General features: G+C 40.9%; 1 protein-coding gene across 1 annotated transcript in view; it reads left to right on the top strand.

Moving 5' to 3' along the window:
• Positions 1–27,312, top strand: part of LOC115380757 (ALK tyrosine kinase receptor) — a 282,301-nt gene that overhangs the window by 112,235 nt on the left and 142,754 nt on the right. The window contains 1 exon segment of the mRNA XM_030081965.1: positions 5,526–5,730. Within this exon segment, the coding sequence (XP_029937825.1) occupies positions 5,526–5,730 (205 nt within the window).

Here is a 27,312-nt window from a genome sequence, read left to right as displayed (position 1 = left end):
CACTGAACTTCCATCACGGCAGAGAGGGAGGACTTATAGGTCACGTTTCATTGGTAGATGCGCTTTATAGCATTAAAGCTGCTCCTCCATGTAGCTAATATGAGTACTGTAGGTTTGACAGCCATTTTAAATGAATTAAAAGAATGAAATTCTACAGTTGCAAAATACTGATGTATAGCAGGCAATAAAACATGTCTGAGGAAACAAAGCGCCAGATCCACATTGGAATTGACACACTGACACATTAGAAAACCTAATTGTCATTCTGCACAGCGCAGACCTCCACCAGTGTTATACAGTTGTCAAGATATGCCAGTTCCACATGTCAGATTTTCATCAGAAGTTAATAATTTCTACCATGCTCCGTTACCAACTTGTTTCACATTAGGAGATCCACACATTTTCGTGACTGTAGCTGAAATAGGACGTGAGAGCCTAATATTCTTGCCATTTTTGGGCATTTTATCCAGTTGTCTTAATACCATGCGGCCAGTCAGTGTAATATGTGTCCAGTGTCCATTAGTGCTGCCCTTCTAGCACTGTGCTGTTTTGGAAAAGGTGGCAGGGTGCTTATGTCTAAACAGAAAATGAGTTCTTCAGTGCCCCTATGATATTTGATTCGACCAATAACGGCAGGTTTGCCTCTGTTATGTCTGTTTATGTTGTTGCTGCACATGAATCTGTTTGGAAGTTATACACCGTTCTGTCAGAATCCATGCCCACTGCTGTGCTGCCCTTTGGCCAAATGTATAAAAAGTTAATCAGTTCTTCCGTGTGCCATAACCCACTTACCACAGACTTTGATGCAAATCCATTGCTAGGTTTTTGAGATATCCTGCTGACAGACTAACAGCTGGAGTTGGGTGAAAATATAACCCCCATCCAGCTTCGCCTGGCAGAGGTAAATGAGACGGGCCTTTTGGATGTCTTACCATAAACATTTATTCCAAGAGAGTATGATTGAGGATTTTATGATCAGAGACCCCGTGATGTTTTCTTAAGTCGTATTCCCTTGTTACCGCTGTATTGAGCGAGCCATTGCCTGAGCCAGGGGGAGTCAGCCAGCAGGAACCTATAAAAAGACATTGTGTAGGGAAGATGCAGCAAAAAAACTGCCAAGCATCTGTAACATGAAGATAGCAAAGGGCTCCTCCAACTTTTTATCCTTGATATGTTGTCAGTGTCGAGAGGCACTCTGTGGGAATACAACTTTCATGAAGGTATATTCATACTGGGTATAGGCAATAGCAGTGATACCTGTGGACTGAATGTGACTTCGTTTTGAATTGCAGAGTGTAGTTTTAGTTATACAAACATTTCTCTGAGGCATAGCTGTTCTGGAGTCAGATGCAGTCTCGTTGGTTGGGTTAAACCTCAATGGGCAGAGCCAAAGAGCAACTGTGCCTCCGAGACATGTTTGTTTAACTGCAGCTCCAATCTGCTGTTAACTTAACCATCTGGTTTGCATCTCACACCTGCTTTGGATCGCTGAAGAGAACTAACGGGATTTGTGAGACAGCCATATCCTCTGCATCTCTATGGCTCAGTGATGCTGTGTGTCAGTAATCCGTTGGCTTTTACCAGCTCTTATTGTAGTGGCTGAATTTATTGTGTTAGATTATAGAGTCTTAGTAAGGTGTTATGCCACCCCATGGCGCTAGAACAGCTTCAGTACACCTTGGCATAGATTTTGATGGAACATCATTCTATTAAAAGAATGCTGTTTTGGTGTTTTCATAGTGGTGGTGAGAAGTGCTGTCTAACACATCAGTCCAAAATCTCCCACAGGTGTACAACTGAGTTGAGATGTGATAAGTGTGAAGGCCTTAGCAAATGATTTATGTTGTTTTTATTGTCATCAAACCATTCATTGAGCACTTGTTCCCTGTGGATGGAGATGGAGACCACTCTCGTCAGGATAGATAAAAGTGATCACAGTAACTCTGTATTTATTTGCAGTGAGCCTTCTTTCCCTCTAAGAGGACAAGCGGAAAATGCCCCCCTCAGCATAACAGAGCCAGTGGACCTCCTCACTGTAGGGGTCCAGCACTCAGGCCTGAAGCCTGCTCGTGGTGGACGTCACTCGTGCTCATCCAGTTTTCCCACAACATGGTGACGAATGACTCATCTGACATCGTTTTTTTTTTTTTCCACATCTCTGTACAGCAGTGCCACTCAGCTCTCAACTGTGCATGTGTCTTTGTAATGAGGACTTTATGCACTGCAGGCCTACTGTAATATCCCGCTCTATGTACAGTCCCCTTTGGAGGAGTGATGCTCCATCCCTCCAGAAGCTTCTTGGATCAGGTTCAGTTGCTTTTGTTTTACTACTAAATGTTGCTGGAATATCTTCTTTTCTAGTATTGTATCTGCCCATTCCATGCATCTTGCACGTGGATTAAGGGGAAGGTGATGTTGGACTTCATATGCTGATATTTATTAATAAGCCAAAATGACACCAGTGGTGGCACGGTTGTTGCATTAAAACTATACTCAAGTGGACAATGCCTTTTTTCCTTTTTAAGTATGTTGGGCATTCTTTTAGACCATCTCTACAAAGGGAGCTGTGCCATAATGTTACACAAATGAACTGGCTGATTCGCAACATTTCAATTTACAAGCTAACGTTCAGGGACCCCAAAATCTTGTGCTGGCCCTGGGTAAATGCATTGTGTGCTATAAGAGGATTTAGGAGAGAATACATTTTGAATGGTTTGTTTTCTTCCTTCTCTTAGGCCTTTAGCTGGGATTTTATTATCTGAGGGAATTCTACCCTCACCAACAGTTGGCCTGATTTGGTATGCTATGTCAACAACAGCCTCAGTTGATTGAATCTGCAACCGCACAGAGAGCTGTGAAAAGTGTTTACTAGCTTGTTGCGATGATACAGAATACAGCTATCACTTTGGATAGAAATGTTTTCTGGTGTTGCTTTTTGGGCTTGTCTTCTTCCTCAGAGGGGCAGTAATCAAGGACTATTCTATAAACAGTGTTGATTATGCTAAGTCTGAACTTCACAGATAAATGAGAAATTGCCTCCAACAAAGTCCATTAACTGCAGCAAAACTGGCCAACTGGAGTACAAGTGCTAACGCGGTAAATAAACTCCAGATCGATGATTATTATGGCTTCCTTCCAACAACAAAGTTCATGTAATTGTTCACCCCCTCTCTTAAATGGTAGGAGTAGCTGTTAAGGGGAGGGTTATTGTTTTTGTGAATTTTAAGCGCTGATTACTAAAATGGTACGGGCCCCAAAATGGATTATTGGATTGGCCTACTTCTGGTGGATCAGCATGACAAGAGCAGCAATATGTCTTCATTAGTCTGAGTCCCTAGGTGAGATTTGAAGAACGCCCAATCCAAGAAACAGGTGTCTTGAATATGCCACCCACTTCAAGCCCTCCTAGTCTTGTATTATGGTAATACGAACAATTCAAAATTAAAGAGCCAGTTATAACATACGCTCCCGGGTGATCGTCTCTTCCTGTCCCGCTAAGATAAACACCCTATCACAGAGCAAATTCTGTGCACAGGTTGTACTGTTTGTGCGAGCTGCTGTCCTATGATGTGGTAACAGAGGGTATCGTATACATGAGGTTTTTCATATGTATGACCTAGGGTGAAATACTATTATCCAAAATAGCAAGTATTTGCCTCTGTTAGGCACCAGTAGTCGCAGCAGAGAGAAATTGAGGCAGAAATCCACTAATGGAATTGTAGACTTGACTTTGTAGTTTGCTGTTAGAATCTACCCTGCTGATAATTGTTCCGAGGCAGGTATTTCTTCATCTCAGTTGGACAGGGAAACAGAGCTGATAGTTTGCTCCCTTTGGGCTCCAAGCCCTTCTAGGCTTAGTCTGAAAGCGGCTTTGTATCAAATCGCTGCTGGTTGTGTAGAAAGTGTGTGCAGCCGACATTGCCTGGAAACTTTTTGGAAGCACTCCTACCGTCCTTGCCAAATTGTCTGGAGCCTCTGCGCATGGAGCATGCAAATGGGGAAGGGAGAGCAAATGAGGCTTAACTGGAGCACTGCAATTTGAAGGCTTCCAAATTCACCAGTTTTTCAATACCCTCGGGGGAGAGAGGACACCTCCGGAAAGGATAAAAGGACTGAGTAACCTTTCATGAAAAAGGTGTGTGCGCAGACACAGACTAATGACTTGAGGTTCTCCTGCCCCTGGCCATAATGGAGTTCCTCTGTTGGCTTTTATTTCAAATTGAATGCCACACAGTTTGCATAATGTCCTTTCGTTTGGTCCTTGGAGCTACCTAAATGTTTTAGACCTGCAAGAGACTGCAGGAATCAGGAAAATAATGTTCCTCAAAAACATCCTTCTGCTCTCTCCGCAGGCTAGTAAAAGCACATTTCAGTTGAAACATGCAAAGTTGCTGTTCTGACACATGCCACAGAATGCTAGCTCCGCACCACCACGCGTGTCACTGATCCGTGTCAATATTGCCTTACACTCCACTTCAGAGATGACTGTAGGACAAAGATAATCCCACCAGGCCAAACATCAGGAGTTTCAGTTGCACTACTCTCCCATCCTCCCTCTGTCTCATTCGGTACCAGAATACTAAATGTACACACAGCTAATGGCAAAGGGCTGTTTGAGTGCAATGGTGACATACACAAGGAGACACATGTCCCACTTGGAGAAGTATACTTTGATACAATCTGATTGCTGGGAAGCTGGTGTTATCCCTTTATCCAGAGGCAAGAGTGCAGTCTGAAACGAAAATGAATTCAGCCACCCTATGTAATAAAAAAAAGTTATACATTCATGACAGCTTTATTAGATCTGTGAAAAGTGCAGCAGCAAGCATACCTCGCGCCCACTTCGGCGGCAAACAAAATAAACAACACCATGTTGTCCTTGAATGGTTCCTGCAGACGATGAAAATCATTTTATTTTAAAAGATTTTTTTGCTTTGCTTTTTTTGCCGCATCCCCTCATCAATGCTACTTTTCTTAACTGAGCGCATTAAAAATGGATTTTCCTCCTTTCAAGTTGAGACTCTTTGTACTTCTCCACCACATACACGTACACACCCACACACACACACAGAGGCTCAGCCAACTTTTAGCTTCTGATGAACTTCCTGCATGAATGAGCGCAATAGGTATGAAAGTGAAATGGGACCTCATATCACAGCTGAAAAAAACCACTGCTTTGATTTTTCACCCACTGCTCTTTTTTTTCCTTTCCCCTTTTTGTCTTTTTTTTTTTTTTTTTTGCTACAGATGTCATTGACTGCTCTCATTCAAAGCATCTTCATTTCATGCATTTTCATCAAGTGCTACTCTCAGTCACTGGATGAAAACCATTTGAAATCATGCCCTCTCAGTTGTCTGGTTTCAGCGCATATCAAGCTCTTGGTGTCCTTCTTGTTGTTCAATGTCATGAGATTTAGGTTTTTTAGAGTAACAAAATAGCGTGCTATTACTAAGCTGCTTTGAGTAAAGCGTCATTACCTCGCTCTTACGCATTAACTGTCTTTCTCTCTTTCTCTCTCTCTCAGGTCAGTTCCTCTGGGTGAACAGTTCAGCTTTTGGAGGCCCCTGGGTGCTGAGTCCATGGCTGTGGGGGGGCAAGCGTGTCTGTGGCCTGGACATGGCCGTGTTCCTCCACCCCAAGCAAAGTGGGCAATACACCATTTGGCTCATAGAGCGAGACAAGCCGCCACAACCCCTCCTGTCTACCGACGCCCTGCCACGTATGACAGGGTAAGCGCTTGTTTCATACCTGTACAGTCAAGTACCCATCCACAGGTGCAGCGTTGGGGTTCATTTCAGATTGTTAAGTTTGGTCAAATACTTTACAGTTAAATTGAATTTTTAAGTGGAAAGCAGATAGACAGCGTCGATATAAATGGTCGATTGAAAATAGAAAGGAGAATAGAAAGGACCTTGAAATGAAATGCAAGGAATTTTGACTTTAAAAATCTAATTTAATTCCAGTTTGCTGACTGACTACAGTTGGATTAAATTGGAGTAAATTCACAGTTCTGTACTTTGTTGATCCAAACCTTGCATCTTTATGCTGACAGTCTGCCAGTATTACATGAGGACTGCATACCTCAGATGCTGTGGAGCTCACATGCATGAATGAGCAAGCAATATACCAAGGTAACCTACAAAAGAACCGCTCACCTTATTACGATTCAACTGAATAAACCTGCAAGCACATGTGATGCATATATGTCAGCGATCAAACTAACTGCACATTACTGTAGTCCTGTAACCTCAGACTAAACACTTTGCACCAGTGTTTACAGGGCCGTATCTCGTAACGTCATGAGCGGGTTCACTGAGGTGGAACTGTGTGTGCATGTTCAGCCATGCATACCTGGCGCTCCAATCAAGGGCCTCATCGTGAATGCTCTGTTTTCACCTCTTTAATCTTTGACGCAAATTCTCAATCAGAGCCGAGCCGCCTGTTCTTACTGACCCGGCCTGTATGGAAGCAAAACCTATATATGTAAATGTCTTCCATTAGAGGTGGCGATGGAAAACGTTCAGTGGAATCAAATGATGGCACTCTCGTTGAGTGCCTTTTTATATGGAGATTGTAAGAAGTGGAGAGAGGGGCGGGAAAGAAGGAAAGCAAGGTTTTTCAAAACACAGGTAGCTTGTTTTTTTTTTTTACAGCAGCTTACCTCCAGTTAGCAGTTAGTGTCGGCTCTTAACCTTCTTGTGCGCCCAGCAGTATCACATCATGTGTAACAGTGTCATGACAAAAAAAAAAAAAAATCCATTACAGTTACTGAGAAGATGTTGTCAATACATTACAGTCGCTATTCAAAATGTTGGTTATTACAACGAGGTTCTGAATATTTAAGTAAAAAGAAAACACGTAGAATATAACATTCTGTTAACTATCACATTTTAGCTGTGCAGGTATGCCCACAGTACTTCCAGACACTACGGGTCAGCAAAGCAGATGGGGCAGCACTTTTCAGCACAACACCGTCAAGACGAGCCTGGCTAGCTGTGCTTAGTCTGGACCAGCTCCATGCATTTGGCAGGATTGACTCAAACTCTGACTGTGTTCCTGCCATTTTTAGATTTCCCATAAGGTATAATAATAAGGTAATTTATACTCATTTATGCCCAATTTGTGCACATTTTCAGGAAGCTTACAGATACGGGCAAAATGGAGCCGTGCCACTGGAAATATTGGAAGTAGTGTAGCCAGTAGTTCAAGAAAGATCGGCCTATAAGCAAGACACTAAGAAGAAATTTCCCTAATTGGTAATATTACGGAAAATAATTCTCGTCTTCCTCTTGCGATGTGTTTAATGGTGTAACAGACCACTGCCGTCTACTCGGCTTTTGCCTCTTTGTAGCAGGTCCATTCTCATGACCACCGCCACTGTCGCCATGTTTTGCGGTTGTCTGAAACGTTTGATTCTGAGCTGCTCTTTATATCCGTAAAATCACATAACGAAAAAAGAAAATGCGTCCAAAAAAAACAAAAAAAACCCAAAAAGCATACATTTTACATAACACCACAACCACCGAGGTCAATCCTCAGTGCAGATATCAAGGTACACTATATTGCCAAAAGTATTCGCTCATCTATCCAAATCATTGAATTCAGGTGTTCCAATCACTTCCATGACCACAGGTGTACAAAATCAAGCACCTAGGCATGCAGACTACTTCTACAAACATTTGTGAAAGAATGGGTCGCTCTCAGGAGCTCAGTGAATTCCAGCATGGTGCTGTAATAGTAATGTAATAGGATGCCACCTGTGCAGTAAGTCCAGTTGTGAAACTTCCTCGCTACTAAATATTCCACAATCAACTGTTAGTAATACTATAACAAAGTAGAAGCGATTGGGAACGACAGCAACTCAGCCACGGAGTGGTAGGCCACATAAAATCACAGAGAGGGGTCAGTGGATGCTGAGACGCAGAGTGCGCAGAGGACGCCAACTTTCTGCAGAGTCAATAGCTTGAGACCTTTAAACTTCATGTGATCTTCAGATTAGCTCAAGAGCAGTGCGTAGAGAGCTTCATGGAATGGGTTTCCATGGCCGAGCAGCTGCATCCAAGCCACACATCACCAAGCACAATGCAAAGCATCGGATGCAGCGGTGTAAAGCACACCGCCACTGGACTCTAGAGCAGTGGACACGTGTTCTCTGCAGTGACGAGTCACGCTTCTCCGTCTGGCAATTTGATGGACGAGTCTGGGTTTGGTGGTTGCCAAGAGAACGGTACTTGTCTCACTGCATTGTGCCAAGTGTAAAGTTTAGTGGAGGGGGGATTATGGTGTGGGGTTGTTTTTCGGACGTTGGGCTCGGCCCCTTAGTTCCAGTGAAAGGAACTCTTAATGCTTCAGCATACAAAGACATTTTGGACAATTTCATGCTCCCAACTTTGTGGGAACAGTTTGGAGATGGCCCTTCCTGTTCCAACACGACTGCGCACCAGTGCACAAAGCAAGGTCCATAAAGACATGGATAAACGAGTTTGGTGTGGAAGAACTTGACTGGCCTGCACAGAGTCCTGACCTCAACCCGAGAGAACACCTTTGGGATGAATTAGAGCGGAGACTGCGAGCCAGGCCTTCTTGTCCAACATCAGTGTTTGACCTCACAAATGCACTTCTGGAAGAATGGTCATAAATTCCCATAAACACACTCCTAAACCTTGTGGAAAGCCTTCCTAGAAGAGTTGAAGCTGTTCTAGCTGCAAAGGATGGGCCCACATCATATTAAATCCTGTGGTTTAAGAATGGGATGTCACTCATGTTCATATGTGTGTGAAGGCAGCCGAGCGAATACTTTTGGCAATATAGTGTACTTCAGCGGGCACTCGGTCTGGGGTTGTGTTCTTCGTTTAACTTTAGGATCGACTGGTACGCAAAAGAGTGTCTCAATCTAACCCTACAGTTGCTTAACATCCATGCGAACATAAAGGGCACATGAAAGTATGTGGGCAGTGACTGTTACATCGTTTGAAACGGGCATATTTATTTTCGTCCATAAAGGCAGTATAAATGAGCCTTTAGTCTTTAGGCACTTTGGCTGTAAGGAGGTTGTTAAAATTTAAACTAGAAGCAAATCAAAAGTACTCTTCCCAGTCCCCTTCCCAATGATAGGAGTCTGTAATATGTACTTTATTTCAGTATCTCAGTCATGCAGTCACATCTACACAAGGCCATATAGTACGTACACCATTATATGCGCAGTTGCAGTGTAGGTTTTGGTTTGCTTGAGTGTGTGAAGGAATTCTCAGCACACTGCTGTTTCATGCTGCTTGTGTTTCTGTGTGTGTGTGTGTGTGTGTGTGTGTGTGTGTGTGCAGTCTCTTAAGGGCATGGGGATCATGCATGAATGTCTTGCTTTATGTATCTGTCTATGTCTACGTGTGGGATTGTTTGTGAGTTTATATGTGTGCATACACGTGTGTGTTTGTGTGCGTGCATTTTCGCAGATGCATGTGCTTCTCATGCTGGTGTGTCTTGGAAACAGAGCGCACCAGGGACGCGCTCATTATATGTGTGACAGATTAGGCTGTGCATTTGTGTGCTCTCATTTATAGTCAGACTCAGCCATCCGCCCACACACAACCTCTCTCTCTCCCATCGAGTCTTGCAGAGCCAAACTCCCTCCATTTCTACTCCAATGGGAGGACATTGATATCATAGAATTAGAGGGGAACAAGGGAGAAAACAAAGGCATGAAGGGCCACCCCTGGACATTAGAGGAGCCAGTCAAATTACTAATTGCCAACCTATGCCCTTGCCTTTGTTTGAATTTTAATGCTGTGCTGTGACATGTTTGCTTTACTCAGTAGTCAGGGTATTTAGTGCAGTGTTAGCCGTCAGCATAGCAAATAACCTTGTACACATTGAGTATTTTTTTTTTTTTTTTTTTTTGGTGATTTGATTAAAACTTATTTGGGTTAATTCAAAAAAGGCTACATTTGCCTGGTGCAAAAAAAGCAAGAAAAAAAGCAAGCAACCAAGAGTGTCAGCTGTGTCATGTGTGTGTTTTGGTCGTTTTTGTGAGCTGAGTTTAGGGTTTTTGACTTTCACAATTTAACTTTTAGTTAAGCTGTGCTTTGACTCACAGTTTGGAGCGGGATTGTGTTGGGATTGTGTTGTTTATCCAAATAAAACAACACAATCCCATGTGACAAGGAAGCTCCCACAGGAAAACTAATAAAGCGGCACCCTTTGGAAGCCTCCCACACAGTTTCGTGTTAGTTCATCATTACGTCTATCTACCGATCATTCCTTTTTTTTTTTTCTTAAAGATTTTTTTTTGGCATTCCTGCTTATTTTATAGTCATAGAGAGACAGGAAAGGCAGGGGAGATAGACATGCGGGAATGACATGCAGCAAATGGCTTTGGATCAGATTCAAATCCAGGACTCAGCCTTGTACAAGTCGTACAGGCACTCACCAGGTGAGCTACCAGGGCGCCCCCATCTGTAGATCATTCTTTACTTTAGCAAAATAATCAAATGAGAAGACTAGATTCATCATGCCCAAGCAACCTTTGCAGTTACCAAGCATTAAGCACATTTGGTTTGGGCTCTGAACCAAAAATCTTGACCAAATATCCAACTCCAAGACAAGCTCAACCCCTCAGCCCAACCCTCTGTGACAGCTGTCAGTCATGAAGTGAACTGTTGTTTTGAAATCTGTTGAATCTGCGCCACTGCTTGCGTTGCGCTCATGTTGCGTCACATCTGATAGAATCTGACATTCAGTTCTCAATTTTTTTGGCTTGTTCATCTGTTCATCTTCATATAATTGAGTGAAATAATGACTTGTGTTGTTAGCTCCTAACAACACACACAAAAAAAAAAAAAAAAAAATCCATGGAATGACCAACACTGCATATAGGTTTCAAAACATACTTAAAAAGCCGATTGCTTTAACCTAAAATATAAAATCTGGCTGTAGTATGGATTTGTTTTATTTACTGTTTATCGTGACGCAGCAAAAAAAAAAAAGGCCCAGAACCTTATCTTCTATCCATCAATCCTTTCAAAATCCAAAAGAAAAAAATCTAAATTCAGAAGGTACCCTGGAGCAGCTTGAAAGTCACATTGACACCAAGCCTGATGGTGATGCAACACAGTGCTGTTGATGGGACATTCACATATTAATCATTCATTTGAATGAAACCTTAAAGTGAATGAGGCAAATCAGTTTAGCCAAAGTGCTGTTCGCTATGCTGCTGTCATTTTTACAACAAGCAAATCAAATGAGCCACCCTGAATGGATTCTTCTCCGTCGAGTGGTGCAAAAGAATCAAGTTAGTTAATAAGATCAGTCTTCCTACTGCTACGCAATGTGTTGAGTGGAATTCGGAGGGTTCGCTTTTTATTACACTTTCTCTCAAACCGCTGCCTCAGATTTCATCATATATAACTGTCTGAAAGAAGCATCTTTCAGCACCTTAGATTCCAGATAGGACTTCCACAAACAGAGAGCTAGGCACTGAAGGACTTCACTCTTCAAAGAGCTCACACTGTGAATGTCAGAGTCCTGAAAGTCTCAGCCGGTGCTGAAAGAGAGACAGCGGGTGAAAGATGGAGGGTTGCAAGACTAAAATGTGACTAGAACTATAAGTCACTCTATGACTAACACTAGACCAAATCCAAACTTTGTGTTGAAAGGAGCACAGACATCCACGTCCACGCTGCCATACATACATAGAAACGTCATACAGGACATACGCGTGTTTGTGTGTGTGTGTGCTTGTCTCTGTCAACATGTGATATGCAGCATGCCCAGTGTGATGTTTTTATATATGTATTTCAGTTACATTTGACACATTTTTGGATTTGGTCCAGTGTTAGTAACAGTGTGACTCATAAATCTTGTCACATTCCAGCCGTTTCATTTTGATTTAATCTGTTAAGTCGACTAGATCTCTGTTTGTATTAGTCTACTCTGTGTCATTTTAATTTAGGCACAATGCAGTCATTCTGTTTATAGGCATAACCCTTTATTGCTTGCTTGTATTACACATACTACTTCCAAAACCCTACCCTTTCAGCAAGTATAGATTTATGAATTGGCAAGCCTGCATTTGGCTCTGGAATTTGGGGAAATTTAAGACAATTAGTTGGAAAGCAAATTTGGCCGATGGCAGGGTCAAAATTTATGTTGCATGGTCTTTTTTTTGTTATTTTGCATTAACACAATTGGACTGAGATAGTGCATTCAGTGACTGATGTTTTCTTTCGTTGTTTTCAACCTTCATTGCAAGGCATTTAATTTTAAGATGTTTTCAGTCTGTCTTCATCATTTGCTTGATAAAAGGGGCGTTTGACACATATTTTAGTCTCATTTTTCGCTGACTGAATTAACACAGTGAAGTATGTGCACGTGCCTGTGTGAGTGATGTGTTGTTGCCGCACAGTGTTACTGTATTTGACAGTGGTAAATTGTCAGGTGAGTCCGTTTAGTGACTAAACCTTCAGGCGGTCACAGGTAATGCATTATTCCACTGCCACATCTCATCACAGGACCTAAGGGGATCTGTAGAGAGAGAGAGAGAGTGTGTGTGTGTGTGTGTGTGTGTGTGTGTGTGTGCGCATGTGCAAGCGAGAGAGAGAGAGAACTCCTCTAGAGTTTTCAATTTCTCTCTCTCCCTCTCTCTCTCTCTCTCTCTCTCTCTCTCTCTCTCCCACTCACACAGACACACACACACACACACACACACACATATTGGTGCATACTTACATATATACCTCCACATACAGTACACATATGCACCAAATGGCTATTGACGCTATACTGCAAGATCCATAAATGTAATGACTATAATATTATAACTGCAGATGTCAAAAACAGCCATTAGTACAAAATGCATGAAGACATTAAAAGTGCTGTATGTCACCACTGCACAGAACGACACAAGCCTATAAAACACAACTTTACAGCAAAGTCATTTTAAAACTGATCCGGTGCTTGTCTAAAGGAGGTGGGGGTCAGAAACAGCTCCGTTCAATTATGACACGGGGACATTATGGCTAGTGATATATGTATTATCAGCAGCACATTATCTTCTACATGCCCCCGCAAATTAAGAAATGCAGCCGTAGTTCATGGTGAGGGAATTAAAGAGACACCACTAAAGCCAGTTATTATTTAAAAAATAAGCTAAATATGATTGCCTGGGGTTAAAAAGTCTGCAGAAATCCATTTATTATGTATTAGTGAATTATAAATGCATGCACCAAAAGCTTAACACTAGATGCAATCTATATACCCATGGACAAATATTACACTTAATTGTAAACATTATGGACACAATGAAAGTTGCCATAAACACTGGGGACTACTAGTTGGAAACAGAACTGCTAAATTTTGATACCAAATTTAAACACTTGTAATCCCTAGAAGTAAAAAGGATTCTTCTTTTCCACTAGCGTAATTATTCAATTAACAATCCCTAAATGTAGTGAACAGCAGCCACGACTCTGACGTCAGACGAGAAAGCTTCGCATGTGTATTTGCAGTATGTGCACTTTGCAAGCTGAATAATGGTCAGTTATTACTCCGCGTTTATAAATGGAAGGGGGAGAAAAAAATCGATATGAACTAAGCAGAAACTTGCAGTGCATCAAGCAACATTCCAACCATTAAAATGAGGACAGATGCTCCCTACTCTCACATTTCGAAATCATGTCCCACTTGTATTAAGTGGAATGCATCTGTGATAACATATACAATAGCCGCTCACTTTGCCTGGTATTGCCCACTTGTGCTTTCACGTTGTGCTTTCCTCTATCCTACTTTAGTAGGATACTATACTATTCTATTCTGTTCTATTCTTGACTGTGTGCCTGGAACATTTCACCCATTGTTCAACCAGTCTAACAGATATAACCATCCTTGAAATCCCAGTTACCTGGCTCTTTTTGCAGCATAATCAATGGCTAAGATTAGATCTGTTGATGGTTACTATTGGAAGTAAGAGCAGCCAGGCGCAGAATAATACTTTACTGGGAATTGCCTTTCATGTTGAGTTTGTTAGATAAACAGGATTGTAAAGAAGCATGAACCAATGACTCATACTTTGTAATGAATCCTTCATTGTCAGTTTGAAGCTTTATTATTGTCTTGTTTTTGTGCTCTTGAACTATTTTACTATTTCACCCCACTTACAAACATAGTAACTGGAGTGCTACATAAAAAAGTTTTTTTTTTTTTTTTTTTTTTTTTTTTTTTTTAAACAAAATAATTAGATATTATATGTATTGTGAACCACTGTAACACTTCAAAGCCTTTTCATTTTCATTTGTTCGAATTAATCTTGCCACAGAATTTTCCAGTTCAGGTATTGTCTTTTTTATTTCTTACTTTATTGATTCAATACCACTTCTATGATTTTTTTTTCTTTTTTTCTAATGCCACTTTGAAAATTCGGTGTGAAATACTGGTGGCAATACATTTGCCTCACACAGAATCCCTTTTACAACCCCTTTTGTGGGTTTATCCATGTGTGAAGCTAAACAAGAGTGAGAAAGATCGGTCACCTAGAGGCTCTGTTATTGGCAAAGCGGTGCATTCATGTCTGGCAGGCCCTCACAACTCCTCCGCTCCTCCATTTAGTGCTTGCCAGAGCTGACCTCCAGCTCTCAGACCAGGACCGCCAGAGGGCCACGCCTGATGGGAGGCTCATAGCTCTGGATCTGGGAGCACTGCCAGTAGTCTGGCCGCAATGGCTAGATCATTTGGAAAAGAGAAGAGGGCTGTTCAAAACTATCATTTTCAGCTTTTTGGCCAGTGGTACTGTACATTATCATCCCAAAGAGAGGGGAGGAACTATTATGTGTGATATGGACGTGGTGCATTATTAGCCATGTGCAACGGTGACCTACAGTAAGAGCAGGAGCAGCATTCATTCCAAAAAAAAAAAAAAAAGTAGAGTAGTTCCTTTTCTTGGTTGAACCTGTGTCCCAGGGCCAGATCATAGAACCACTGGGCCCTTGGGCACAGTCTTCACATGGGCCCCTCTTGACCATGCTCATGCTGAATTAAATGTGCACAAATAAATTTAGACAGGATCTGAGCATTTGTTAATACCACAAAAAACTCCTTTGTTGACCCGTCTTGGCTAAAATCTTAAATTTAGAGATCCACGATATCCAATATCACCAGATATCTAAGTTGCCTTATTTTGCATATTTATTGTCTTGCTCTCTATTCAGCACACTGATAAATGGTGCACGAACTGATAGAACACTCTAAAACTCTATACAATGAAACAAACATGCATTTCTACCCCATACCATAACAAAAAGTTTTGTCTGTGGGTTTATACATAATCACAAAAAAAACAGACAATTATTTTTCAATGCCTCTGGGGGTTGTGCCCGTGTGCCCAATCGGTTATCTTGCCAAAGTGTGTTCATCAGTGAAATCAGCTGCTGTGGTGTTTGACTGGTTGAGAATCACCAATCTGTGAAATGAAAGTGACCCAGCCTTTGTTTATGGCGTATGGTCCAAACTAAGTTAACTAATAAGTTTTTTAGATATAGTAACCACAGCAGCTGGCATCTTGAACCACTGAGCGTTTAAAACCAGTTTAATAATGTGCTTTTAAATATGGTACATTTTTCTTTGTCTCATCAGTGCAATGGGCAAAGTGTGCACTTATAATTAGTTACTGAGTATTTAGTGATCTGAATAGCGATAAATAGAGCAAATCCCAATAGAGGAAAGGAGAGAAAATAAAGAGTTATCAGCCCTCCCAAAACAAACAAAAGAGGGGAAGTTGTGTATTGTGGGTGATTAGTCAGGCACAGTGGCTAATGGGGAATCTAAAGGAAAGCATTTTTATTCCTTGCCACGCACCATTTCTCTCTCTCTCTCTCTCTCTCTCTCTCTCTCTCTCTCTCCCTCTCTCTCTCTCTCTCACACACACACACACTCTCTCACACCACACACACTCTCTCACACCAAACACTCTCTTTCTCCTGTCCCACTCCCTTCATTGCTGTACCATATATAGTCGATACTCCCCATAGCACCAACCACCACTGCCACACTGCTGCCCCGGCTGCCTTCATGGTACTTTGCACAGACAGGTGGCAGCAGTATCGCTTCCATAGGCAAATCCAACCATGCACCCACATCAGAGGCCAGCTCGCCCTGCTTAAGCCTTCTAGTTTGTGCACAGTCAATGTTCAGTAATAAAGCTTTGAGGATAAACGGAGAGAGGGGAAGTAATAAAAAGGGAAAAAATCTAGAGGTCACCTCTTGCTTCCACGGGCGTCTTGAATTTTAATCTGGCATTTTATTTGTGAAACAGAGGAGATTGTTCAGAATGTAGTCTAAACACACTGGCTTATTCAAGATTTGTATGGATGAGCTGACAAATCTAATCAAATGTGACTGATTCCAAATCAACACAAACCCCTGGAGCAGCCTACAGAGTTTCCACAAATAATAATAATATCAACATGCGGAATAATATCTCTTTTGAATAAAATGATAATCCTTTAAATCGTAATATAGGCAAGGCATGACGTAACATGTTTATTGTTGTGGTTGATGTGCAACTTTTACAAGTTTTTTCTTTGCTTTATCTTTTCAGAGATATTTCCCTTTATTTACAAGCACAAACACATTTTAGAGAAGGCCATGTACATTGATTTCCCATTCTACCCTACTTTGGCACCTGCCTAGTACACGAAAGTAAATTTCAGAAAGTCATTTGGAAATGGCCAGTACAAAGATTTAGGGAGGTAGACATCAAAATGCAAAAGGGTGGCCATACTGTATTATCATGCTCACGAGTTTGCCATATGAAAATCAGTAAAACGGTTTGCATCCGTTAATCACATTAACAATGAGATACAATCAACAAAGCACTGAACAAGTTCACAAGTGTCTTGATTACAAGGCAAAAGAGGCCTCAGAAATGAAGCACTGGAGGCACTTGCAGTACGCACATATGCACTTAGGAAAATACAGCAGCCTACCCGCAGATGAGCTTTCTTGTCAACCTCAGAATGTCTGTCCTCTCATACTCGCTCTCTCTCTTTCTCTTTTCCACAGACAAGTTATATAAGGTGCTATGATTTTTATTCCCTCCCTCCCTCCATGTTCATAGGCCCTCCCTCTCTTCTCTCATCTAACAATCTCTAATCACATTTTCCCAAAGTTATATTGTGTATCCCAGACTGCTGAAGTTTGAGACAAGAATAGAGGAAGGTGAAATTTGGAAACAGCAACAGTGGCCTAGTTTTTTTTTTTTTTTATGACAACTTTGAATTTCAATTTTCACCTATGGCAACAGCACTAGGAAATTTCAAACCCAGACATTAAAAGCTTAGCACCTAAATCACAAAAGCCTTTTGCTGTGATATGCACTTTGCATCAAAGCAAATGCTGAGATAGAGGTGCTCTTTTTTCTCCGTCTTTGCCCTAGTCTCCCCTGCTGATTGTGTTATGAGCGTTTCTCTGAGGTGCGTGTGTGTGTGTGTGTGTCTGTATGTGTGTCTGTGTGTGTGTTATTTCACCATTTCCACCCAAAAAAAAAGGAATTTCATTCCAGAATGTATTCTACAAAGCAACTCTAACAGAACCATTTCAGTCACAAAAATAAGACAATGTTCACTACATGCAGAACTTTGACACCAGTAACTCACTGCCACATTAATTTTGAGACTTACCGTATTTCCCCAATTAATCGCCCGGGCGTTTAATACGCAAAATCAACTTGGACCCCAGGCGTTTAAAAGAACCAGGCGGCTATTCGCTGCAGGCCTTTATTTATTTTTGCACAGACCTGCACCACGCCATTATTGTGATGACAGTTACTGTCCAACATATTTATAGTCGGTCATTTAAGATTACGCTACACCCTTTGTTCTAACGTTAGTTAGCACTCTTATTTTGACAGAAAACGGAAGTGGCACACAGTTATTGTGTGGCGAACTGTTTACTTCTGGAAAAATAAGGTGAATAGCCTTATTTTGTGTTACCTCAATATAATGCAAATAATTGCCCCGGCGGTTATTCGGGTGGGCGTTTAATATGCAAAATGGGTGCAGACCCCAGGTGATTATAAGAACTAGGCGGCTATTTGCGGCCGGGCGATTAATTGGTGAAATACGGTAACTATAAAAATGTCTCATACCATAACTCCTGGAAACAACTGGCCATTGCTAAGATGCAAAGGTGGAAGTAACTAATTACATTTACTCATTTTACTGTAAGTTATTAGCTTTTTGTGTATTCTACTACATTTTAATCATATCCATTGCAGAGAACAAATGATTAATGACAGATTGTGGAACCTTTCACAATAAACGCTCAGTCAGCAAAGATGGAGGAATCTGGTTCTTCTTGGTTGTCATTTCCAAATTTCAAATAAAAGTTGCACATTGAAGAATTAAAAGAAAATAGTTTGAATCGTGTACTCTCAAGTAGCCTCTGCATTGCATTTTACTTTGTCTCGTTCCACAGGAAATCTGCTGTATTGCTTTACAGCACAAAGTGTAGTTTGCATTGGAGCCCAAAATAGAAAGACTGCATCGTACAAACATTTATCATTACAGAGATTCACACTGAGAAACATCAGAAACGAAGGTTTCCCATGAATACAGAGGGCTATCACTTCACCGTTGAATATATTTGGCCCATTGGTGCTGGTCATGTGTCTTTGCAGATGTTGATCCTGAGAGTACAAATGAATATAAATGATTCTTCATGCATAGATGTTTAAATTGGATAGGTGTGTGTGTGTGTGTGTGTGTGTATGTGTGTGTGTGTGTGTGTGTGTGTGTGTGTGTGTGTGTGTGTGTGTGTGTGTGTGTGTGTGTGTGTGTGTGTGTGTGTGTGAGAGTGTGTGTGTACATGTGCAGTGCAGTCTAACTATCTAACTATCCTCCCCAAAGCCCTCCATTAAAACCAGCTGGAATGAGCTCTGAGCTCCATGTGAAAATGCCCCACAGTGGACTATTTCTGACCCCCTGTCCATTACAGTGGACATGACAAAATGGGTTCGCACTTCATGTTTCAAGAAGTTCAAATTCACTAATATCTCGCTGAAAGCATTCAGCAGGTTTTATCACACAAGAAAAAATAAAGGTATTTTACTAAAAAAATATTTAATGTGATTTTAGGGCTTAAGAATCTTTTTTCCTTAAAATGTCGGCATTTAGTTTTCAGGCATCTTTTGCACAATCTATTTCAAGTTCACAGGGTGCGATGCCCAAATACACGACATTGTTGCAAAGATTCGGTTGTCCTCCTGAAAACACATCAGGAATTTTCATGATAGTATGCAGCCTCCACATGACACAGATGAGTGGCCTGCTGTTTTGTTCCTGTTACTCAAATGTTATTTAAAAATGACAAAACTAATGAAGCAATGAATAATGTGATTTTGCTCCTGAATTTGTTTATCCAGCTGACTCCAGTATTATCTCAGCGTTTTTAAAAAGAAGAAAAAAAGTGACTTATTTATAAACACTCTTTCCTTATGTTCATAAGGATTTGTAATGAGACATCTCAGAAGTAGTGTGGTGTGGGTTTGAATCTAAGCTGTGGTGTTCTCTCATTATGGGGTGGTGCTCCAGTTTCCTCCCACAGCCCAAACACCAGCAAGGGGGAACTGAGGACTATAAATTGCCCATAAGTCTGAATGCCTCCTGTTTAGTATTCTAAACCTGAAGTCCATTGGGACAGATATTCAATTTAAAAAAAAATTCTTTGCCGTCCATATTGAAAAGCTCTAAAAAATTAACTTTAAATATGGTGAATTTATTATGTTAATTTTACACCCACTGCAAGAAAATGAGGTCTGCATGAATATAAATCGATGCTTAAAAAGTGCAAAAGTTTCTTACTCCTCTGTTTTGGCCATCTGCCATGCAGGTGTCCTGTCATGCCTGACTCTGTCACACAGCAAGGCAAAACGTGACACTGATTGGTTTGTTATAGTCTATGTAAGTCATAGGCGGAGGTCCAAGTTGAAAACAATGCATTTTTATTGGATGAAACAAATAACGGTGATGATAATCACGGTGGACACATGGTGTGAACAAATTAAATATTCTTTTAACTTCCAGGAGATTCCAGGAAGTTTTTTTTTTTTTTTTTTTTTTTTAAATTCACGTGAAAAATGCATCAGCCTAGTGCTCCTTTCATGTGAGCCAACGGTACAGGGCTGTAAATGAAGCTGCATGTTAACTGCTTAGAGCATCAGTCGGTGCATGTCGTTCTACACTGATGCTGTGTGACTGATCTAAAAACTTTTTTTTTTGTCTCTTATGGAACTTTAAGCATAACATATTTGAATAATTAAACAGTTTAACCTTTCATTTCCTTCGAAAGCTCATGTTCCGTCATAGCTGCGTCACAGCTTTAATAAGTTTACCATGCATTGGCAAAATATATAAAGATATACGACCCCATTCAGTATCACATTCAAAAACACATTTTCTAATGCTTGATGGAAACAATGTGTGAAAGTGAAAATGATGTAAACTGTTCTGTATCTGCTGTAAAAATTTTCAGCAGCCAAACAGAGCTGAATGGGATCAAGACCGTGAAGAGAGCAGATTTCAGGAACTGATGAGCTAAACTGGATATACACAAAACACAAAGTGTATTGTTTACAGTGATGCAGCAGTGTAGTGACTCTAAAGATGTGTTCTGGTAGATGTTTAAAAGGCTGTTTTGCATTTGGAGACAATGGACATCATTAACCAGTGTCTTCCTAAGTCTTTTTCTGAAATTTCCTCTCAAGAAAGATCCTAAGAAAAGTCTATGTCGGATTGATGATGTGTTGTTAAATCGCAGAACTGTTTGCGCCAGTCCCCATAAAGGGCATTAGACTTTAGTGCCGTGTGCACAAATACAATCTCACACAGAACCTGATCAAGTTAAGTCAAGAAAACCCAAACAAATGTCTAAAAGGGTGGAGCAGTGAGTCCAGACAGACAGGAAAGGTTATATAAAGTAAGATAAACGACAAAAACAAACTGAGGAATATAGCATGAGCTCAAACTGGTGGGGAAATACTTAACGAGAGGTCCAGCAAAAACTGTATGCAGGTTTGTGCGTGTGTGTGTGTGTGTGTGTGTGTGTGCGTGCGTGCACCACAGTGCCATGAGGGAAGGCTTGATAGGGAACACCACAGCAATGCAACAGGAGCTGAAATCCTCCAGGCTGCAGAGCCCAGAGCTGTCATATTTAAGTTTTAAGATATAAAGTAAGAGAAAAAATAAGATGAATGGGATGCTGTATCTCGTTCAGTGAACGCTGTATCTTGAGAAAGGCGCACAAAGTTTTGATCTCAAATCTGAGGCGAAAAAATATATATAACCAATTATTTTGCACAAACATGTCAGCACTCAAATGTTGGTGAGAGTGCTCTGGAGTGTGTGTAGAGTCTGATTCTACCTAAGAACAAATGTGAAATAAGAAAACATTGGTGAATCCCTGGATCTTCTTGAAAACTGCATAAGTGGGAACAAATTTGTTCGTCAGACCAGTTAATGCATGAGACCCAATGAGTTTAGCTGTGGCTTGTCTAACCATGAGCTTGTCAGCTAAGTCAAATGTCAGGCTGAGCTCGCTCTCCATAGAGTCTATCTGGGCTCTAGTGTCAGTCAGCTTACCAGCACAGAGGTGGCCTACATTTGGTGTTTATTTATTGACTGATTGATTGATTGATTGATTGATTGATTGATTGATTGATTGATTTTTTGCCACAGTTGGATGCTCAGTCACTTACTTAACCAGATCTAGCACATAATCAATCTTTCTTCTTTCAGTATTGATATTCTTTGGCTTTTCTTTTTGTGAGATTGTGCATGTTCCTTGGGTGTTATTCCAAATACATGATAGTGATGGACAGAACCCTTTTCCTACATAAACATACAGACATACAAAGTTGATTTTGTACCCTGTTACATTTCTTGGCACATCTAAAACCAGGTTTTAAACCTTTCTGACCAAGAGGCAGTAGAGATTTTGAGCTATGAAACCCTTGACATACATACTTATGACTAATCTCTAAATCTCTAAATATTACTTCTTGCATTGATTTTAAAGTTGACATTTATGAAGAGCTCTGCCATGGGTCATTACCTGATAGTGTGTCACATATTCTAATGGTGTTTTTGCAGCCAGATACTAATCTACTACACTCTGAGCAAAACAAACCATTTTAGCGCAAATGAGTGTGAACGTATTGTGTGCTGTGAGCTGCTCAACAATGTTCAGCTCCATTTTAGCAAAATCAGATGAATAAAAGTCAGGATTTGTGTTTTTTGCAGCAAGTTATCACGATCCTTCATAACCATAAGTCAGCTTTGTTGTGCGACCCACCACTGTGCCACATCGTTTAATGTGCACAACACAATGCCGGCGGGACAAGAAACTACAGGAAAGAAGTTCAGTTTCATGTGAGCGGGGCAGGGATCTTAGGTTTCTGACAGTTGTGTAGTTTGTGCTCCGCATTAGCTTGGGATTGATCCACTGAATCAGCGGGACGCTCCTGGTTCAATGTCGAGTCCGCTGTTATCTCAGTCTGCTGCACATGCAGAACCTCACAGGTCTGTATCCCAGCTTCCACTGCGCTCACATCTCTCTATCCTGCTTCTGTGTCTCCTCCCTGTAGCTGCTGTGACAAATGATGAAATACTGAAAGATAGTTGCAATTTTTTTTTTTTTTTAAAGGAATCACAACCGGCTGAGATAAACCCCCATGTGCCATCTGCCTGCCAACATGAACAGCAACAGCATTTTAGTATTCATTCATGTACGCACCAAACTGTGAAGCACTTTAATCTTGGCTGGCGGCCAGAGAACAGATGTCTTGTGCAACAGTCTGTGCACAAGTAAGCCACCTTTAGCCTTGAGTTCTATACTTCACATGCAACGAGCAGGTGAATCAAGAAGGGAGTGTCAATCCTGCCATTCCCCCACCACTTGTTACCTCTCAAATTGGTTTAATCTGCTACAGGGGGTACTCATAATTGCAAAGGCTGTCGCAGATATGGAAAAAAAAAAAAAAAAAACTCTTGGGAGGGGGTTGATTGTGGAGTTTTTTTTCTTGTGTAATGCAGCAAACACCTTTCTGAAGCTATCCGGAGGGAATCTCATCCACAGATTTGTGGGCACACTCCAGCTGTATAATCACCTCTGCTTAGGCCATCCTCCTAGTCAACAATACCATCTGCTGGAATGGCTCTTGGGTTATTTGGGCACCCTAGAGGGCTGCCACGGAGACGTCCTCTGCTGCAGTGGAGATGAGAATCAACTCTCCAAAACCCTGAGAACCTGTATTTACAGGACAGCACTGGAACCCAGAGAGAGAGGCTGTGCAGGGCTGACAGCTCATCTATCCAGACAGGTAACATGTGGTTGGTCACATATTAGTCTATGAATTAGGGAAGCACTGATACAGAGTACTCACTTCAGGGCCAATACCAAGTACTAACATGAATACTTTTCATAATACTGCAACATTCAGTTAAAAAAGTAGTGAGAGTGTTGATTCAGAAGACACTGTCTATTTTCAACATTTAAACTGACTCCTCTGTTTTCACAAAATCTCAGAGTAGAGGACCTAGACACTAAGTTCTGAAATTACAACATAAATCTTTCAGAGTAAAAAACACAACATGGGTTTTTACTCTGTTACTCCCCCTGAGTTTCAGCAGACAAATCATAAAGCTAAAATCAAATGCAACGTGTCACTATCGCTGTTCCAGTAATAGACCAAAAACCTGCACTGACATTATCTGAAACAAAACGTGGGACTGTCACCAGGCTTCAGTGTAAACCTCCCTGAGTTTTAGTACGGCGCAAAATGAAACAATGACTGAACATTCAGTGAGTCAACATTCAAATGAATGCCAATATTAGTACTGTGAATGTTCAGCTGTGAGCCTTTTTCTGGTTTCATCAACAGTGTTTGACACTGAGCTGAATAGCCTCTCATTTTCTACACTTCTACACGGTGCTGAGAGGTATTGTCGCAACATTTGTGCCAGAGCGGGGAACTGCACTTTGTTACCTGCCCAGTACAGTGATTTGTCAGCTTGAGAGACTGTGCTCTCTACAAGGTCCGTCTCCAACTGTATGGCAGCAGCTACAGGGACACTGCTCAGGAATACAGATGCTTGAACACACTGTCCGGCATGCTGCTGGGCTGTTCCTTCCTTGGCTTTTAGACAAATGGTTCCCTCTGTAACCCCTGCTTGTCTGCCTCTTGATCGGATATTTTCTGCAACTCCACCATCATCAACTGTTTTGCCTCCCTAGCAATTCTGGTGTTTGTGAAGAACCTATCCTTATATCTACAAAAAAAGAAATGTTTTAGCTGCCAATATGCAGGCTGAGCTTTAGGGTCAGTCCTCAATGGTTTTTAATAACCCTATTACTACAAGGATGTTTTAGTTAATAATAGTATTGGCAGTAACATAATTGACAGTTGGGAATGAATTACTGCACACTATTGAATTTTAAAATACATATAAAAACAAATTGAATTATACAACTAGAATTTAAATGGAATACATCTGATGGCATCTGTTGCCAACTTTTTTATTTCCTTCAGACGGAAAATCATTATATTTAAACATAAGTATTACTGCTTACTGGCTGGTTGAGCTGCAGCTGAATGTCATTTTGGCGGGAATAAGCCAAAGCAGAATGTTGTAAATGACAACTTTTCAGCACCCAACTGCTATGGCATCAGCAACACTCTAGCAAGAAGGCCCTCTGTGACAGCCAGCTGCCGTGTGTGAGCAACACAGAGGAGACTTGGGAGTCCAGCATTGTCCTGGCCTTGATCATATTTCTAGCATTGTCTCAGACTACGACATGGACAGAACTTTTTGGAATGTCCCATGTCTGAAGAATATGATCAAAAGCAGCTGCTATTGCGTCAGCTGTATTCACACCACGAAACTGTTTTGCTTGTCTTATGACCCGCTGGGAAGTTAAACCCACTATCTATCCACTGCACAGTTAAACTGATGATGGACATTGGACAGACACTCCTGCCCCACATGTCAGTGGTAAAGCTGACAGCTGTTGTATCATGCAGCAAGGTGTTGAGGTGTTTTTTCACAAAATTGTGCACCTTTGGTATGGCTCTGTAATTTAACGACAGCTTGGGATCTCATATTTCTGCTCCAACACGGTGAGAAAATGTCAGAAACCCACATCATCAACAGCTTTTTGTCAAGAGCAATAAACTTGGTTAAAGCTTCCGTTATTTCAGCCTGATCTCATAAATCTGCAGACAAATAACATGACTTCACACTTTCAAATTGCATTCAATGCATACAGCAAAGTCCAATTTTGCATGCAGGTGATTCACCAATCTTTCCCACTACCTTCTGTGGAGAGCAGATGCATCCAACTACCACTCGTCACCTTGAACAGTCACATCAGTGAGACCAGTGAGGCCTCTCAATGTTGGTTATGTAATGTTAGCTGGTTAGCTACTAAAACTCCCTGGTTAAGATTAGGGAAAGGTTATAGTTTGGGTTAGGAAAGGGTTATGGCTAGGTTTAGGGGGCTTGAAAATATTTTTATCTACAGAAGTGGGGGCCCTGCTGAAAATGTTTTGGAACCTCAGCATTACTCAAGGTTAGTATAACTAAACTTACTTTTACTTATAGAATACTGTGCTTTTCATAAATGTTGGGGTAGCATGTTTCACAAGGTGGCTGAATAAAGTAAAAGATTTTCTTAATCTTTACTTTTGAATTTGTTCCAGATTACCTGCAGCTTTCTGTCTCTGGATGTCATTGAAATTTCTGGACAGCTGGTAAGATCTAACCAGAGAGAGAGAGAGAGATGGATTGCTACATTAATCCAAATGTGCCACACTGTGATTGGCCAGTGAATCTATCTTAGGATAATGAGCATTGTCCCAATACAAAAACCACTCACTTCAAGACTTTTTTAGTGGTTTGAGGTGGATTCTATTGGTGCTGAAAAAGGTTTCATCGCTGGCTGACAGAGTTCACACTGCACTGGTGTATTGAAACCATTTTTGTCTGTGAAAATGAAATGTTCATGGTATTTCCAGGCTGTGAAAGCGTTCCTCTCCATCTCCTCCTTGTGCATCAGTTTGCTGCAGCACTAGGAGCAGCAATGAATGCAGATATGTAGGGACATTTCTGGTGGAGATGGAAGTTCCATCAATGGAAAATATATAATAAATAAACATTGAAATTCAAGGTGATCTTCATAATCATTGCTGTATTTTTAAAAGGTAACTATAATCTGATTACCCTCATTTAAACTGTAATGGATTGCAGTTATTTAGATTTTGTATTTCAAATACATAATCCCATTGCATGTATTCTGTTACTCCCCAGCCCTCTATATCAAGTTACTTGTTTTGAAGGAGCTTGTCTTTGTACCCCCTCATAATGTTGTAACAGAGCAGAGCTTGCACTATACTTTAATTTTATTGTACTTCCAAACTGCTGACATTGTCTTTCAATGCAGCTGTTGCGTCATATTTAGGTGGAGAGTCACGTTGTCAAGTCATGCTGGTTTCAGGTGTGTTTGTATTGGTGCATTTTTTTACAAATACGAGTAGTGAGTACAGATTTGGACTGATACCTGATACCAGAATCAGAATGGGTACATCCCTAAGAAATAACTACACTGTGTTTTGCAGTTTGTTGCATGCACTAATGAATAATAAAGTGATGGTTTGCACTGATGTTCATTTGTGTTGGCAGGCATATGGCACACACAGGTTTTTCTCAGATGGGTGTGAATTACATATATAACAACAAAAAAACAAACAAGCATCTGGCTGCATTTCATCAGTTCTTTCTAATTAAGAGGCTCATTGAACTTCATTTACAATGACATAGTCCTTTTTTTTCTTTCTTAAAAATCCTTCTAAATCAAAAAATCCTATCTTATATAGGAAGCAGACATTTTTTTAAAACCCTCAACCCTCACCTCTTAAAATGTTATCCCATAACTCAATCAAAAATCACAGTGGTTTTAATTATATTTATCCCCTTCAGTTGCCTGTTTGACTTTTCAATATTAAGGTACTAAATAAGGTCCATGCTTGTCAGAAAACACGTGCAAGCCAAAGAAAACCTCAGGTAAATAATTAATCTTCATTAAAAGCCTTTAAACAAGGAAATTAATATATTTGGCTAAATCAGGTTGACTCATTGTTGATCACTTTGGTTCAAAGCGGTTGAAAGTTGAGGAATATTTCCACTGGTATTAGACCAACTCATAGCTGGAAGAGGAACAGATGGCTGTGACTCCTTTCTCCTGAGCTTTACGTCCCTACAAGTGGTTACCACTTG

This window comes from Myripristis murdjan, chromosome 22, assembly GCF_902150065.1.
Source record: "Myripristis murdjan chromosome 22, fMyrMur1.1, whole genome shotgun sequence".
NCBI classification, from domain to species: Eukaryota; Metazoa; Chordata; class Actinopteri; order Holocentriformes; family Holocentridae; genus Myripristis; species Myripristis murdjan.
The sequence above is the reverse complement of the archived record's forward strand: the minus strand, read 5'-3'. Positions and strand labels throughout refer to the sequence as shown.